Here is an 18,527-nt window from a genome sequence, read left to right on the forward strand (position 1 = left end):
TTCTCTTCCTGCCCCCAATCCCTCCCAGCATCAAAGTCTTCTGCAATGAGTCAGCTCTTCGCATGAGGTGGCCAAAGTACTGGAGTTTCAGCTTTAGTATCATTCCTTCCAAAGAAATCCCAGACATGAACCCCCCTCCCTTTGGGAACGCATGTACACCCGTGGTGGATTCATGTCAATGTATGGCAAAACGAATACAGTATTGTAAAGTAAAATAAAGTAAAAATAAAAATTAAAAAAAATAAAAAATAAAATATTAACAATAACGATATTATAAAAGAATCATAAAATATTATTTTAAAAATATTTCCCTTATTGAATTCTAACTGGAGAGAAAAAGAAAACATTTCACTTGGTAAATAAAAATATTTATCTAACTGAAAAAAAAAAAAAGAAAAGAAATCCCAGGGTTGATCTCCTTCAGAATGGATTGGTTGGATCTCCTTGCAGTCCAAGGGACTCTCAAGAGTCTTCTCCAACACCATAGTTCATAATCATCTGTATCAATTATTATGAGTTGTTTATTGGCTTTTCTTCTGTACTAGACTGGAAACTCAATACAGTGCTTGGTACAATGCCTTATATACAAGTGTCAATAAATATGATTTTTAAATAAAATTATTGAAAGGAGTGCAGTGATAAGTTAACATAGAGCCCAAAACAAGTGAGTGAATCTCTCACACTGTGTGAGTGGAGGTGAGTAAACAAAGAAATACTGGCCAGAAGTTTCTCCAGCGGGGACAGAGAGATGATAAGGGAAACTTTGCTCCTCAGGGAGTGTGAATATTAAGAGTGAGGACAGAGAGAGACAGAAAAATAGCTACTCACATCTATTAGTGCACTGTGAAGGAGATGGTTGGATGGCATCACTAACTCAATGGACATGAGTTTGGGTAAACTCCAGAAGTTGGTGATGGACAGGGAGGCCTGGTATGCTGCAGTTCATGGGGTCGCAAAGAGTTGGACACGACTGAGCAACTGAACTGAACTGAACTGAACTGAAGGGAGCTAGAACAGAAGATCAAATTTTTTGAAATCTAGGACTGAGACTCAGATACATCCCTCTTGTTCCCCTTATTCTCTTTTATTTCTCTGAAGGGAAAATGGTCTGGTGATGCTGGTAGATAGTTCTGAGTACTATGCTGGCAGGACTTCTTGTTGTAGGGTCATAAACTAGAAGACTCTGTTGTAATGATTTTGAGTCATTGGTCCTGACTTCTGTTGAAGGGGATTCAGTTCAGCCACTCAGTCGTTATCTGACTTTTGTGAACTCATGAACCACAGCACGCCAGGCCTCCCTGTCCATCACCAATGCCCAGAGTCCACCCAAACCCATGTCTATTGAGTCGGTGATGCCATCCAACCATCTCATCTTCTGTCGTCCCCTTCTACTCCTGCCCTCAATCTTTCCCAGCATAAGGGTCTTTTCCAATGAGTCAACACTTCACATAGGATGGACCAAGTGTTGGAGTTTCAGCTTTAGCATCATTCCTTCCAAAGAAATCCCAGGGCTGATCTCCTTCAGGATGGACTGGTTGGATCTACTTGCAGTCCAAGGGACTCTCAAGAGTCTTCTCCAACACCACAGTTCAAAAGCATCAATTCTTTGGTGCTCAGCTTTCTGCACAGTCCAACTCTCACATCCATACATGACCACTGGGAAAACCATAGCCTTGACTAGAGGGACCTTAGTCAGCAAAGTAATGTCTCTGCTTTTAAACATGTTGTCTAGGTTGGTCATAACTTTCCTTCCAAGGAGTAAGCGTCTTTTAATTTCATGGTTGCAGTCACCATCTGCAGTGATTTTGGAGCCCAGAAAAGTAAAGTCAGCCACTGTTTTCACTGTTTTCCCATCTATTTGCAATTAGGTGATGGAACTGGATGCTATGATCTTGGTTTTCTGAATGTTGAGCTTTAAGCCAACTTTTTCACTCTCCTCTTTCACTTTCACCAAGAGGCTTTTTAGTTCCTCTTCACTTTCTGCCATAATGGTGGTGTCATCTGCATATCTGAGATGATTGATATTTCTCCCAGCAATCTTGATTCCAGCTTGTGCTTCATGCAGCCCAGCATTTCTCATGATGTACTCTGCATATAAGTTAAATAAGCAGGGTGACAATATACAGCCATGACGTACTCCTTTTCCTATTTGGAACCAGTCTGTTTTTTCACGTCCAGTTCTAACTGTTGCTTCCTGACCTGTACACAGGTTTCTCAAGAGGCAAGTCAGGTGGTCTGGTATTCCCATCTCTTTCAGAATTTTCCAGTTTGTTGTGATCCACACAGTCAAAGGCTTTGGCATAGTGAATAAAGCAGAAAGATATGTTTTTCTGGAACTCTCTTGCTTTTTTGATGATCCAGCAAATGTTGGCGATTTGATCTTTGGTTGCTCTGCCTTTTCTAAAACCAGCTTGAACATCGAAAAGTTCACGGTTCACATACTGTTGAAGCCTGGCTTGGAAAATGTTAAGCATTACTTTACTATCATGTGAGATGAGTGCTATTGTGTGGTAGTTTGAACATTCTTTTGGATTGCCTTTCTTTGGGACTGGAATGAAAACTGACATTTTCCAGTCCTGTGGCCACTGCCAGGTTTTCCAAATTTGCTGGCATATTGAGTCCAGCACTTTCACAGCATCTTCTTTCAGGATTTGAAACAGCTCAACTGGAATTCCATCACCTCCACTAGTTTTGTTCATAGTGACGCTTCCCAAGGCCCACTTGACTTCACATTCCAGGATGTCTGGCTCTAGGTGAGTGAAGTCAGTGGGCCCCTGCAAATATTGGTTGATGTGAATGGTGACTTATAATCTGAGTATTGATGCTAAGAGTCAGATGAAGAACAGATAACGCTAATGATCTCCCATTAGGATTATATCCCACAAGTATCAACTCTTGGGAAAAGTTACAATTAGCAATTCCCTTTTCTCCCATTGACTCTCACGTATTTACTTCAGTTCAGTTCAGTCGCTCAGTCTAGTATCATATTATTGTAATTTATTGTTTTTGTTAGATTATAGGTTGGAAGCAAGCCTGGGATAGATGTTATTAGAAATCTGGTGAATTTCACGTCAAGCTCTATAAGAATTCAAAGTTTAGGGAATTTTTAAGACCTGCATTAAAGGAACCCTCTAAAGTGATTTTACACAAGAGATAAATAAAAAATCAGAAAAAATATCTTTGTGTGCAATATTTGATTGATATTTTTTTTCTCATTGACCTATATAAACTGTATTTAGACCCCATGATGTATTTATAGAACAGTAGTACTTAAAAAATTGTAACATATAGGCTGCAGGAAGCTTTCAACTGGTTATTGTCATAACGCCAGGAAAATTTCCTTCTAGGTACAGTAAGTTAATGACTTTATCTAACTCTATAAATAAAAGAAATATTGAGGAATCACATAGAAATCTGTCACCTAATGTGAAAAAATTTACTGATGTGTTTTGCTTAATGTACAGAGTAATAAAGAAATCATGTTCTGGTTCAAGGTGGCAATCTAGGAAGATCCACAACTCTGAAATAATATAGGTTATCATATTTTCTCTTTATCTTGAAATTAAATTTTTTGAATTATAATTTGCATGTGGTAAAATTCTACATACTAAGAATTTTCTCAGTGTCAATATAGGTGAAGTTCTATTTTAGTCTGGTTATGGGAAACCCTGGTAATCGAGGCTGGAGTAATCGAGTTCCAGAACCCACTGTATCTCCAGATTTGCTATGTTGACTCATCAGATAACAAATACACATATTATTTTTTAACACGTGTATGCTGCATGCTTAAAAACCAAGAGTTTTAGTTCAAGGATTTTGGGTTGTTGACTTTATTTAATGACTTAAAAAATCAGGTGTTCACAAGTTATCTTACCTGTATTGCGGCTTGATACTGAAGTTACTCAAGTTTATGCTTCTAAATTTTTGAATAGAAATAATTTAGGATGTTATCAGTTTTGTTGCAGATCTTTGAAGAACTATTCAAACATAAATTTAATTGATTTTAACTTTTGAAAGTCATATGTAGCTATTAGAGAAAGTAATGGATAATGACATTATGAGATATATATGGCTCCCTATAAATATTTTTAAAAGGAAATGAGAAAATTATCAAGGTCTTTCTAATGCCAGGAACTATCTCAGGTCCTGCAGATACAGGAGTGAAATACATGCATAGGGATAACCTTCATGAACATTACAGTACAGTGCATTTTGGACAATAAGCAGGCAAGTACACACTGAAAACAATAAATGGCATAGTAGGAGCATACAGGTTTGATCAATGTTACAAAGCATGAAGGGTTCTTAGCTCAGAAATTAAGCACTGGTAAGGATTTTGACGTAAGAGAACCATACATTCATACAGTGTAATAAGCAATGGCTAGACCTAAAATATCATGCACATGTCATGTCTGGTCACAAAAATATTCTTCTCTCAAGAATTTTCTTCAGGGCAACATTGACATCTTTATTCCTGAGGCTGTAGATTAGGGGATTAAGCATGGGCACAATAATAGTATAAAACACAGAGGACACTTTCCCTTGGTCCATGGAGCTCACAGATGATGGCTGCAGGTACATAAATGCTGCAGATCCATAGAAAATAGTGACAGCTGAGATGTGGGAGCTGCATGTGCTGAAGGCTTTGGACCTGCCCTCCATGGAACGAATGTGGAGGATGCTGGAAATGATGAAGATGTAGGAGCTGAGGATGGTCAGGATGGGGGCAAAGATGTTAAGTGCACCAAAGCATAGAACCAGTAATTCGTTGACATAGGTGCTAGAGCAGGAGAGCTTTAGGAGAGGCAGAAGATCACAGAAATAATGGTTGATCACATCTAATTTGCAGAAATGAACCCTAAGCATGCAGCCTGTGTGAGAGCATGCACATGCCAATCCCATCATATACAGTCCCGAAATGAGGGAGAAACAGGCTTGATGTGACATGATGGAATTATACAGCAAGGGGCTACAGATGGCAACATAGCGGTCATATGCCATGGAAGCCAACATGTAGCACTCAGAGGCAGCAAAAAGGAGGAAGAAGTAAAGCTGAGTTATGCATTCAGGATAGGAGATGATGTTCTTCTCTATCACAAAGTTCACCAGCATTTTTGGGGTAATGACAGTGGACTGACAGAGGTCAATGAAGGACAAGCTACTGAGGAAATAGTACATGGGGGTGTGCAGGTGAGAACTGAGCCCAATCAGTGTGATCATGCCCAGGTTCCCCACCACCGTGACCACATAGATTCCTAGGAAGAGGAGGAAAAGGGGCAGCTGGAGTTGTGACTGTTCTGTTAGCCCAGCGAGGATAAACTCAGTCACTGAGGAGTGATTTCCTTTTGCCATTTTATCTGGGAAGTTTCTGAAGGAGAGAGAGAGTGAAAGGGACAGCTTTGACGGCATGCCTTTTTTATGTTTTGTTTATAAAGTTACCTCACATAGAAGGTTAACTGTTTGAATATTTCCTTGGTTTCTATGAAAAGTTTAAACTCTAGATAAGTTTTCTAAACAACATTTTCTTAATAAAATGTTTTTACAGCTTGACAGAAAATATATTAAGCTATTTCACTTACACATTTTTCAGCCATAATAGTGATCATGTTACCTACTTGAATGGCTATTCCTTAATTCAAACATTCACTTATCTTAAGCACTTTTTTTCCCAATTGAGGACCCAAATCTTAGAGGACCTATTAAAATGACAGAAACTGGTTGAGCATCAACCTGGAGTGAGCAAATCTCATGTAAGTGCAGAACCTTTTATTAACTAGAATTTAATTTCTGTCAGAGAAGAAAAGAGACACATCAAAACAGATTTTGTAATTATTTTTTCTGATAATTATAAAACATGGGTTTCTATGTAAAAATCTTCACTTTTTAATGTTTTTTTTTTTGAAATAAAACAGCACAAACAACATTCACTGTGAACTAGTCCACTGTTGGCATGTTTGCGGACTAAATGGTTTAAGAAAAGATGTATGAATTGTGCCTGTGAGTTAAAGTGCAAGTATCTGCATTCATCTACTGACTCATCAATTACTACTTGATAATCTTTGAACAGTAAAATAATCTCATTGTCTAATTAGAAAAGATTAGCAGTCTGAAAATGGTAATAATAACAATAGCTGTTTTTATTGTTGTTATACCATGTTATTATTTGGAGAATAGAAGATAATTACACACTTCAAAATACAGAAAGAGCACTTATAATGGCTAAACTTTTTCTTTTCCATCTTTCATTAACTAAAAAGGTATTAAAACTAGTCATAAAATTAGGGGATATAGAATCAGAAATGCAGTCTCCTATTCTGTTAAGCAGTAAACAGATTATTATTACATATGGGTAGAAATAAAATAGAAAAATTGTTACTTGAATACAAATTAAAAAGAAAAAGATCTAAATTGTTCTACTTCACAGCTAAATAAAAATAAAATTGAAGTGAATCTTAAATCTAGGCATAAAGATTAAACTGTTAAACTTTGTGAGAAAACACTAAAGAATATACAACATATTGGACTAGTCTAAGAATTTGTTAGAAAGAACACACATACATACTAACCAATATAACCAAATAATATAACCAATATAACCAAACAATATTGATAAATTCTTTTTATTCAAATTAAAAACTTCCTCAAAATACATTATTAGAATATTAAAAGCACTATGGACTGTTATTGAGAGTATGAAATATAATACTGAAATGATAATAATATGAAGACAATCAAACAAGGTAAAAATAAGAGTGTGAAACTATGTGAACAGATATATCACAGGTGAAGATAAAAGAATAATTAACAACATAAAAAGATACTGAAATCTTTATTCACCAGAGAAATGAAAATAAAACTAAACCATAATCAGAAACAACTGCACATCTAACATGTTAATGTCTGGCCTTCATGCCTATCTCCCTTCCTCCTTGAATCTGGGTTCATTTAAAATATACATATACCATCAGAAAATGACTCTCTTTCTAGATTCCAACCTATCTCAAGTCAGAGGAATTTTACAGTGAGGACAATATTTTAGTTTCTCAATATGAACATGAAAGAGACGCAACTTACCTTCACTTCACACAGCCAAGTGTCGCTGGCTCTCAGGATGTTGTTGTGGGTAAGATGGAGTTCTGTGGGCTGGTCACTTTTCAGTGAGATATAGAACATATCTGAACACAGAGTGTCTGTTAATTCAAGGACTCCCCAATATGGTTTGATCATCAGAGTCACCTAGAGAGCTTAAAGTATCTGCAAAAATAATGACTGTAAAAATATAAACATGATTATAATTAAGAATAATATTTCCTGAATCATTGTCCTTATACTCTTTTGCTCTGGGATGTTAGTATCTGCAGAAGATCAAGATAAACAATTTCAGCTTCTATTTCTTCTCCTAAAGATTACCTTTACAGCTCAAAATAATTCACAGACTCTTGGTACTTCCAAAGTTAACAACTTCAACATTTTATTGAAATTCCATTCTACTGCATAAGCAGTACCACTTCATAAATTTTACTTTAATATTTGATACTTATATTTTAAAAATATCTTTTCTTTGTTTCTTTTTTATCTTTAAAAATGTTCTCAAAAGTTTTTATTCATCAGCTCTCCAAATTCTCTCAACTCATCTGGAGAAATTTTTATTACACATTTTATAACTTAACATCAGAATTAAGGATTCAGAATCTTTGAGGATTTTAGAAGATCTGAACTTTCAATAAAGTAATTTAGAACAAGTAAGCCAATAAACCTGCCAATGTAATCCTGATGATTAGCCAGGTTTGGGAACTACTGAATTAGAAGACACAAAGTCAGTGTAGTGGCATGTTTTAGGTGGAGAATTTGAAACATTCTGTTGTTTTTTTTTTTAACTTTTTCTTTTGTCTTTTCATTTTTCCCTCCTTTCTTCTCTTTCCTCCTTTCTATCCTTCTTCTGCTCCTTCTTTCTTCTTTCTCTTCTCAATAATTTAGCAAAAATTCATGAGACAGCATTTACCAAAAAGCAAGGTCTATTCTAGAGTGTGAAAACTACACACATAAAATTAAAGATGATATTCATCATAAAGTAACATAATATGCAAAAATTGGATGAAAACTCAGAGGGCCATGCAAATTTGCATAGATCTCCTAATGGATTCAGAGCTAGGGAACAGAATATTTTGGAATTTTTATTTCAAAATGTCTTCTGTTATTTATTAGTCCTGACACAATGTCCATAAGATCTACCTATGAGAGTCTGAATATTTCTTTGGAAACAAGTTATTATACTCTACTTACATAAGAATCAATTAAAGATAGAGATTTCCCTATCATATATAGATAGATTAGATATACTAGAAAAATTAAGAATTTGATGTATATAGCAATGTCAATTAAGTAGCATGGCCACTTAAGCAGGGTTAAGTCTTTTGTCAAAATATGAGATGAGATCACTAAACATTAAAAATGACAAAATACTTTTTACTGGCCTTTCAATATTTGAATTTTAAAGGGGATAGGAAGAAGTAAAGGTAGAAAAGAGAAGTTGGGGCTCAAACTCTCTCTGTGAAATTTTTCTTTTCTCAGTGAAGCTTGAGCTTGAAGATTGCCAGTCCCTTCTGGTGTAGTACACACTCTGTGGTCAACAAAACTGCTGAAGTTCCCACAACCTAGTCCCTGAGGAAGGACAATAACTGGAAATGTGAATAGAGACACTAAAAACACTTAAAACAAATAAACTGAAATTTAGCAAAGCAAAGAGTTGTTATGTTTAAATTTAGATTAAAAAAACCCAATTCTTTGTATACTGGTTATAGCATTGGGTGCAATTCACCTGAAAAGAATAAGGTGTCAATTCATTATTAACTCAATAAAACCCACAAAGTAAGTGGCTGGTTAATAAATTAGTTTCAGATTACACTTGTAGAAACACAATATCTAGAGTATGGTCAGTAGTAACCCCAATAATATAGTTTTCTAACACTAGTTCCATGGAATTGCAAAGCCACAAATCATCATACGGGTTCGAAGGTCTTGGGTTCTTAACATATCTGAAGAGGGGATGAATCTACTTCCTCATGTGTTAAGTTGGTCACCACTGGTCGTATGCAGCCTGATCCTTAACCTGTCAATTCACATAATATTACCATTTTCTATGTGTGCAATTAGGTTAGGAAGCACTGTGCTAAACTTACATTATATCTGGAGTTTGGAGTTATAGAAATTCTTTTTAAGGCGAGACATCAACAAGAGAAAAGGCAAATAAAAACTGTGAAGAACTTAGAAAATATGTGAGGATAATGAAATACATAACAGATCGATCTATCTATCTATCTTAGCAGATATATCTCAAGGGAGATATAGCCTAAAGAAAATCAACTCTGAATATTCGTTGGAAGGACTGATGCTGAAGCCAAAACATCAGTAGTTTGACCACCTGTGAAGAAGAGCTGATTCATTGGAAAAGACCCCGATGCTGGGAAAGGTTGAAAGCAAAAGGAGAAGGGATTGGAAGAGGATGAGATGGTTAGATAGCAGCACCAACTCAATGGATATGAATTTGAGTAAGCTCCAGAGATAGTGAAAGACAGGGAAGGCTGGCATACTGCAGTCCATGGGGTCACAAAGAGCTCGGCAGGACTTTTCAACTAAGCAATAACTTCTCAAGGGGATCTAAAGGGAAGGAAGACACTTTATGTATGACATTTGAAAGATCAAAGAAAATCAGTTCAGTCTCTCAGTCGTGTCCAACTCTTTGTGACCCCATGAACTGCAGCATGCCAGGCATCCCTGTCCATCACCAAATTCCGGAGTTCACCCAAACTCATGTCCGTTGAATTGGTGGTGCCATCCAGCCATCTCATCCTCTATTGTTCCCTTCTCCTCCTGCCCTCAATCTTTCCCAGCATCAGGGTCTTTTCAAATGAGTCAGCTCTTTGCATAAGGTGGCCAAAGTATTGGAGTTTCAGCTTCAGCATCAGTCCTTCCAATGAATACACCCTTCACTATATACAAGGGAAATTTTTCTAAAAATTGGGGTTCTTAGAAATGGCAATTCTCGATCATTGAATACACTTAACCATAAATCAGATAATGAACCACCAGGGATGTTAGGAAAAGGATTTTCTTCATGGCTTTTAAGACAAAGTATGGATATCTACACCACCTCTTGCCACTTTCCAGACTCAGTTTGTATCTGGCTCCTTTCAGTTTCAGGTTACATTCAAATTCACAACATTTTGTTTTTCTAGAATAAGTCAAATTCTCTCAACTTATCTATATTTTTATTTACTCATGCTTTCATTATTTCACATGAAAAAAAGTAGTATTACCAACCCCATTATCTCTATTGTCTGCTATTTTTTTTCTTTTCTAATCTCATTTACAATTAATGTCATCATGAAAACCTTCAATTCCTTGAAATTGGTTAGACTTTCTTACTACATGCTCAAGAATCTTCCATTTCTAAATAGCTTGTGTTCAGACTGAAGTTGGTCTATAAATCAGATGAACAAATGAGACTTATTCTCCTCTGGTCAGTAAGCAGCCTACATCTGGCACATCATAGCAAGTTAAAAATATGCTATGAATAAATTGATAATTATATGAATAACTGTTTTGTGGAATATTTGCCTAAATGCCAATGGTTATTACTTTCATAATTAAAGTCTCAAAAAAAGAATGTAAAATCAACACATCTTTTTTCTTCTGGAAACCACAATGCCAAATCTCGTTGGAAACATGCTCTTAGGGAAGAATAGTACTAGTGTGAGTGTTGGGAGTGATAGGTATCCAGCATTCTGCTGTCTTTAGTGCTGAGAGGGCAGGGACAACCCTGGTCTCAGAGCCACTTTTGAAGCTGATCTGCATGACAGGTCAGCATCTCCAATTCTAAGTCTTCAGTGTGTTTGTTCAGCTTCAAGGTAGCAAACATCTGCACCTTCCTCAGTTCTCCCCTGAGTGGTTGTGATCACTGTGCTATGAAGGTGTGTCCTGGATTTAGCTATGCCAGCCAATAAATAACATGGAGTAAAATACTCTCCAAGGGTTTCCATTTCTCAGGAGACAAGCTCTTGAAAAAGAAGCAATTGCAGTTAACATGTCCCAGTTGATCTGCCCCCAGATTTTTTCCTTCAAGAAGGATTGTTTGCCAATCCTGAACTCATCAGTTAGTGATAAAGATTTCTTCACAGGATCACCTGGGGACTTTCTTAAAATGCAGATCCTCATCCAGTGGTTTGGAGGAGTATTTGAGATTTTGAGATTCTGCATCTCTTACAAGCTCCTTGCCAATGCTACTGGTTCCCAGTCCACTCTGTGAATAAAAGGTTTTAGAGGATCATGACTCATCTTGACAAGTTGCATGCATGAGTGCTGAGTCACTTCAGTCGTGTCTGACTCTTTTGAGATTCTATGAACGGTAGCCTGCCAGGCTTCTCTGTCCCCGGGATTCCCCAGGAAATCATACTGGAGTGGGTTGCCATGCCCTCCTCCAGGAGATCTTCCTGACCCAGGGATTGAACCTGCGTCTCATATGTCTCCTGCATTGGCAGGCTGGTTCTTTACCACTAGCACCACCTGGAAAACCTCCTGACAAGTTATCTTAATATTAATAAGACAACAGATTTTAAAATAATGAAGTAAACTGATTAAGCTTGTATAAGAATACATTTAATTCCTTTAATTGTAAATAGGAAATATAAATATTGATTCAAAAGTCAAATCTACATAAAATTGGATTTAAGTTTTCAGGTAAGAATTCAGAATATTTATGTTATATTTGTTTTTTTTTTTTGAGGTCCTCACTATTAAAAATTCTAGTTGCTATATATAAATAAACATTTTATTAGGCATCTTTGTTTCTTATTCCTTCTATTTTCATATTCCTTCTATTTTTTATTTGTTTGTATATTTTCATTTTTTGTTCCAAAATCAGAAAATGGGAAATAATATAAGGTTTAACTTAATCAAAGTAAACTGGACACTCAAGTGAGGAGAAATACTATAAAATATAGTTAAATATATCAGTTCAATTATTATTACCAGTTTATGCTTGCATGCATTCGTATTTCTCAATTTTGGATACTCATTTCAAGTTAACAAGGGAGTTTATTTTATTATTATTTCAATACCCATGGTACACCCTATTTCAATAAAGTCAAAATTTTAAGAGTATAACATAAGATATCAGCATTTTTTGAAAACTTCTAAACCTTTAATGTGCACAAGAATAACCTAAGGATCTTGATCAAAAGTTGTTTGTGATAGTAAGTCTCATAGATGGCTTGATATTATGCATTTTAAATAAAACCTCTCAGATCTTGTCACTGCTCATCTATGGACCTCTTGGAAAAATGAAGGGTAGAAGATCTGTTGTTTTGAATAACTTCCCTAGAGTTCTTTCAGATTTAAGTAAGGTGCCCCCCAATTAAAATGTTTCTTTAGTATTGGATTTGCTGTGGCTGCAGGATTCTGGGATGTTGGAAGGGCAATATGTGTGTCTGGAATGCCACCTTATAGGTGAGCAGACAATGATTTACAGTTTCTTCTGTGTGCTGAATAAAAAAAAAATGAGAAAGAGATTATGGAGTTTAATAAAGGTCAAGGCTGTATATTATCACCCTGCTTATTTAACTTGTATGCAGAGTACATCATGCAAAATGCCTGGCTGGCTAAAGCACAAGGTGGAAGCCAAGGTTGCTGGGAGAAATATCAATAATCTCAGATATGCAGATGACACCACCCTTATGACAGAAAGAGAAGAGGAACTAAAGAGCCTCTTGACAAAGGTGAAAGAGGACAGTGAAAAGCTGACTTAAAACTCAATGTTCAAAAAACTAAGATCATGGCATCTGGTCCCATCACTTCATGGCAAATAGATGGGAAGAAACAGAAATAGTAGACTCCAAAATCACTGCAGATGATGCCTGCAACCACAAATTTAAAAGACGTGTACTCCTTGGAAGAAAAGCTGTGATCAACCTAGACAACATATTAAAAAGCAGATACATTACTTTGCTGACAAAGGTCTGTCTGGTCAAAGCTTTGGCTTTTCCAGTAGTTATGTATGGATGTGAGAGCTGGACCATAAAGGATGAGTGCCGAAGAATTGATACTTTTGAACTGTGTTGTTGGAGAAGACTCTTGAGAGTCCTTTGGACTGCAAGGAGATCAAACCAGTTAATCCTAAAGGAAATAAATCCTGAATATTCATTAGAAGGATTGATGCTGAAGCTGAAGCTCCAATACTTTGGCCACCTGATGTGAAGAGCTGACTCACTGGAAAAGACCCTGATGCTGGGAAAGATTGAACATAGGAGAAAAAGGAGGGCACAACAGAAGATGAGATGGTTGGATGGTATCACTGATTCAGTGGACATGAGTCTGAGTAAGCCCCAGGAGATGGTGAAAGACAGGGAAGTCTGGAGTGCTCCAGTTCCTGAGGTCACAAAGAGTCAGACATGACTGAGTGAGTGAACAACAACAACAACAACAACAACAACAACAACAACAACAAAAGGTCAGACACAGAAAAGATGTAAACAAAAAGTAAAAACAGATATTTTTCCTATGACTGTACATCCTGAAAAGCGTTAAGAAACCCATAGATGCCATTCTTTCAGTTCTAATAGGGTACATGTTCTGATATGTTGTTGTTGTTCAGTTGCTCAGTCGTGTCTGACTCTTTATGATCCCATGGACTGCAGCACACCAGGCTTCCCTGTCCTTCCCCACCTCTCAGAGCTTGCTCAAACTCATGTGCATTGAATTGGTGATGCCATCCAACCATCTCATCCTCTGTAGTCCCCTTCTCCTTCTGACTTCAATCTTTCCCAGCTTCAGGGTTTTTCTAATAGGTCAGCTCTTTGCATCAGGTGGCCAAAGTACTGGAGCTTCAGTTTCAGCATCAGTCCTCCCAATGAATGTCTGGGGTTGATTTCCTTTAGGATTGATTGGTTTGATCTCATTGTAGTCCAGAGGATTCTTAGGAATCTTCTCCAACACAGCAATTCAAAAGCATCAGTTCTTAAGTTTGTGCTTCCAGGTATGGAATCAAGATTGCACAAGCAGAAGGAATATATATATATATATATATCAGAGTAAGAATCATGCCTGAGACAGGAGGTTTTTTAAAAAATCATTTTTCTAAATTAATTTTAATTGGAAGGATAGGAGTTTTAATTGTAGCCATTTATCTTCTTTTAAAATACTGATTAAAATTAAGTCAAATAATATGAGAGCACTTGGAAAACGAATGTCTGACATCAATGAGTTAATGGATAATGGGATACAAGGGTAAAATAATATTATGTTATATGTGTTTTTGTTACATAATTAGGCACTACAGGTGAATAAGGTTAAACACTTTCTAAAGAACACTGACCTGTTATTAATGAGTAAATGTTTTGAACTGAGAAGAGACAGAAGACAGCTGAGTATTTAGAATTTCATGAGAGTTTATAGTTGTTGCTTAGTCTCTGAGTCATGTCCGACTCTTTTTTGACACCCGTGGACTACAGACCACCAGGCTCCTCTGTCCATGGAATTTCCCAGGTTAGAATAATGGAGTGGGTTGACATTTCTTTCTCTAAGGGGTCTTCCTTACCCAGGGGTTAGACTCACTTGTCCTGCATTACCAGGCAGATTCTTTGCCACTGAGGTACCAGGGAAGACCCAGATTTATAGTAACCAGATGGTAAAATGCCCAGAAGCAAATAAGGAATCATATAAGGGGAAAGAAGAAATGTTTCTGAGATAAAACTGATGTGAATGGCAATTATTTGTAAATTATAGCTTTTTTGGCTACTATGAGTAGTTTTTCCATAAATAATACAGCATTACTCGTATAAAGATAAAAATGTGTTGGACCACTTTTATAAAAATTGTTGGTGTTGAGCATGAAAATTTGAATCTCTTTAGTGAATTTCCGTCATAAGATTCTGCAGTAACTCTCCAACTGATTTCTTTTTCCTTTGATTAAGACAGTTTTGAAATATTTTGATTATTTTCATTATATCAAAAGAAACAAAAGTGATACTAAGATTGGAAAGAGAGAAAAAAATGACACAGTCTTATAAGGAACTGTAGGTTAATGTTCAGAAGAAAATTACTGGGAAGGCCTTAGACTTACCCACAATTACTTGGGGCCAATATATCACTTTGAGTAAAATCACAGATTCTGGAGCCAGACATTCTAGACCCTTGTCATTTATTATGTTTGGGAGCTTAGACATTTACTGAAACTAAATAAGTGTCAGTTTATTCAGATTTCAAAGTAAAATAGCACTAGGGCTTGCTCTGAGAGAAACCTGTAAATATTAAATGAAGTCATCTACTTTAAAGTGCTGGGCTTTGTGCTTGATAGTTTATACTATCTCAATCATGTATGTTATTATTTTATGATGATCATCATAGTTGTTGTGGTTTGTATTTTTTTTAATCAAACTGGAACTTCTTTAATTCTTAAGACTCTCTCACTTTATTCTTGTTATTTCTCCATACATAGTCACTGTAACACAGGTTCAATGGAAGTGGCTCAGAGAGAATTTGGGAAAAGCATTATATGAGAAAATGATTCTGAATTTCCAAAAATTTGAACAATAAAACTAAAGCATTGTATATCTCAGCAAACCAATGACACTATGACATTGAGTCTATTCATCTACATTTTCCGCTGTCCAGAATTTTCTTCAGAGCAAATTTGACATCCTTATTCCTCAGACTGTAGATTAGAGGGTTTAGCATGGGTACAATGCAGGTATAAAACACAGAGGACACTTTCCCTTGGTCCATGGAGCTGACTGATGATGGCTGCAGGTACATAAACGCTACAGATCCATAGAAAACAGCAACAGCTGAGATGTGGGAGCTGCAGGTGCTGAAGGCTTTGGACCTGCCTTCAGTGGAGTGGATTTGAAGGATGCTAGAGAGGATGAAGATGTAGGAAGCAAGGATGGTTAAAACAGGAATCAGGATATTAAAAGCACTAAAGATTAGAGCCAATAATTCATTCATGGAGATGCTAGAACGGGATAGCTCCAAGAGTGGCAAGAGATCACAAAAATAATGGTTAATCACATTGGCCTTGCAGAAATAGAGTCTAATCATAAAGCCTGTATGGATTGCAGATTCAATGATGCACAAAATATAAACTGTCACTGTGAGCTGGAAGCACCTATAATACGACATGATGACATTGTAAAGCAAAGGGTTACAGATGGCAACATAGCGGTCATATGCCATTACAGCCAGCATATAACATTCTGCAATAATAAAAGCAATAAAGAAATAGAGCTGAGTCATACACTCCAGGTAGGAGATGATATTCTTCTCTGTCACAAAGTTCACCAGCATTTTGGGGGTAACGACAGTGGAATGACAGAAATCAATAAAGGACAAATTGGTGAGGAAATAGTACATGGGGGTGTGCAGGTGAGAACTGAGCCCTATCAGTGTGATCATGCCCAGGTTCCCCACCACTGTGACTGAGTAGATTCCTAGGAAGAAGACCAGAAGGGGAATCTGGAGCTCTGGTTTCTCTGTGAGCCCAGCGAGGATGAACTCAGTCACTGAGGAGTGATTTCCAGGGTCCATTTTCTTCTCAGCAGGTTCAAGTTTAAAAATAAGGAAATGAGTGTATTTTTGTGTTGGTGTGTGTGTGTGTGTGTGTGTGTGTGTGTGTGTGTGTGTGTGTGTGAGAGAGAGAGAGAGAGAGAGAGAGAGAGGGAGGGGGAGAGAGAGAGAGAGATATTTATGAACATAAGCATGTGCATGTGTGTGAGGCAGAGAGTAATCCTGCTGAGATCATTCTTTAATAGTCATCAGAGGACATACATAATGTGGGGATTTCTTTAGCTTCTATTGTCATTCTAGGACAAACTAGGATTCTGGTTGAACTAGAATAAAAATTATAAACTTCAAGAATCTTATAATTGAGATATTTCATAAAGTTTAAGAGAAACACTGATTTCTGGACTTTTAAAGGCAGTCAAAATGAACGTCTCTACTATTATTTGAGCACTCTTCTTTCCTCCAAATTTCTGGATTCCAACCTATTTCAAGTCAAAAGAATTTTACATCAAGGCCAAGGTTTTAGTTTGTGAACATGAACGTGATATAATAACTTATCATCACTTCACATAGTCAAGTGGCACTGGCTCTCATGATATGCTCGTGGGTAAGATGGAGTTCTGCGGGCTGGTTACTGTACAGTCAGATGTAAAAGAACATATCAACACAAAGATGGTCTGTTAATTCAGGATTCCCCAATATGGTTGATCATCAGAATCACCTAGAGAGATCACAACATTTATAAAAGTAATGAGTGTAGAAATGTAAACATATAATTGAAAATGAAAATCTTTAATCATCTTCCTTAACATTCTTTACTCCAGGGATAGATTAATCTCTGTGGAATAGCTCTGATAAATCATTTTTTCTTTCTGTCTCTTTGAAAGATTTCCTCTACAGTTTTATTTTTATTTTTATTTTTTTTTTATTTTTTGAAATGTTCTGTTTTTTTTTTTTTAGTTTTTTATTTTTTTAATTTTAAAATCTTTAATTCATAATTCACAAATTTGGTACTTCCAGAATTCCAGAATTTTATCAAATTTCTCTTTTATTATATATGCTGTTACTTTAGTTAAATCATTACCACTGCCTCCTTTTTAGTCTGATATTTGATAGTTTTATTTAAAAAATGCCTTTCCTTTTTGCTCTTTATCTTTAAAAATGTCCTCAAAAGTGTTTAGAATCTTGGAAAATTTTAAAGATCTCAACACCTGATAATCAAAATAATATAAAACAAATAAGCCAACAAAACTGCCAGTGTAATTCTGATAATCAGTGAGGTTTGGGAACTACTGTGTTAGAAGACACAAAGTTCATGTAGCAGCATGTTTTAGGTGGAGAACTTGAGAAATTTTTTTCTCCTTTCTTTTCCTTTTATCTTCTTATTTCTTACCCCCTTTCTTCCCTTTCCTCCTTTTCATCCTCCCTCTACCTCCTTCCTTCTTTCTTTCTTCAATAATTTGGCAAAAATTGCTGAAACAGCACTTCATTTCAAAATGAAGTTTAGTCTAGAGTATAAAAATTACAAAAACACAGTTACTTACCTTATGAAATTCAAAATTTGATATTAAGAAGGCCTAATATTCATTATAAAGAAGCATAGTATGAAAATAAAATTGGAGTGAAAACTCAGAGGGGCATGAACATTTGAACAGCTCTCCTAATGGATTCAGAGCTAGGGAATGGAATATTTTGTAATTTTTGTTTCAAAATGCCTTCTGATATTTATTAGTCCTGATTCAATGCCCATCTTATACACCTAATGTAAGAATTAGGTGTATATAGGAATGACATAAACCGTGTTTATATGGGGTTTGAGTCATTTATTAGAATGTAAGATGCAATCACTGAACATTAAAATGACAAAGTTACTACTTACTGGCCTTAGCTTATTTGACTTTTAATGGGGATAGGTAAGAATACAATTAGAAAAGAGCAGTTGGTACTCTAACTCTCTGCTGAAATTTTTCTTT

At 36.2% G+C, this 18,527-nt stretch overlaps 2 protein-coding genes across 3 annotated transcripts; both read right to left on the minus strand.

Annotated features, from left to right (window-relative positions):
* Positions 1–4,416: 4,416 nt before the first annotated feature.
* LOC138084427 (olfactory receptor 8G1-like) lies at positions 4,417–9,812 on the minus strand. Its single transcript, XM_068978715.1, has 2 exons — positions 9,803–9,812; positions 4,417–5,357 (listed from the first exon to the last, which is right to left on the minus strand). The coding sequence occupies exons 1-2, from the start codon at positions 9,810–9,812 to the stop codon at positions 4,417–4,419; spliced, it is 951 nt and encodes a 316-aa protein (XP_068834816.1).
* Positions 9,813–15,642: 5,830 nt separating this feature from the next.
* On the minus strand, positions 15,643–16,852 carry LOC138082960 (putative olfactory receptor 8G3). 2 transcript variants are annotated; one of them, XM_068976474.1, is made up of 2 exons: positions 16,841–16,852; positions 15,643–16,581 (listed from the first exon to the last, which is right to left on the minus strand). In XM_068976474.1, the coding sequence occupies exons 1-2, from the start codon at positions 16,850–16,852 to the stop codon at positions 15,643–15,645; spliced, it is 951 nt and encodes a 316-aa protein (XP_068832575.1). The 2 variants fall into 2 exon arrangements, with proteins under 2 accessions (XP_068832575.1, XP_068832576.1); XM_068976475.1 differs by lacking the exon at positions 16,841–16,852 and having other exon boundaries at positions 15,643–16,605.
* Between the last annotated feature and the right edge of the window lie 1,675 nt (positions 16,853–18,527).

This window comes from Capricornis sumatraensis, chromosome 8 (assembly GCF_032405125.1).
Source record: "Capricornis sumatraensis isolate serow.1 chromosome 8, serow.2, whole genome shotgun sequence".
Taxonomy (NCBI): domain Eukaryota; kingdom Metazoa; phylum Chordata; class Mammalia; order Artiodactyla; family Bovidae; genus Capricornis; species Capricornis sumatraensis.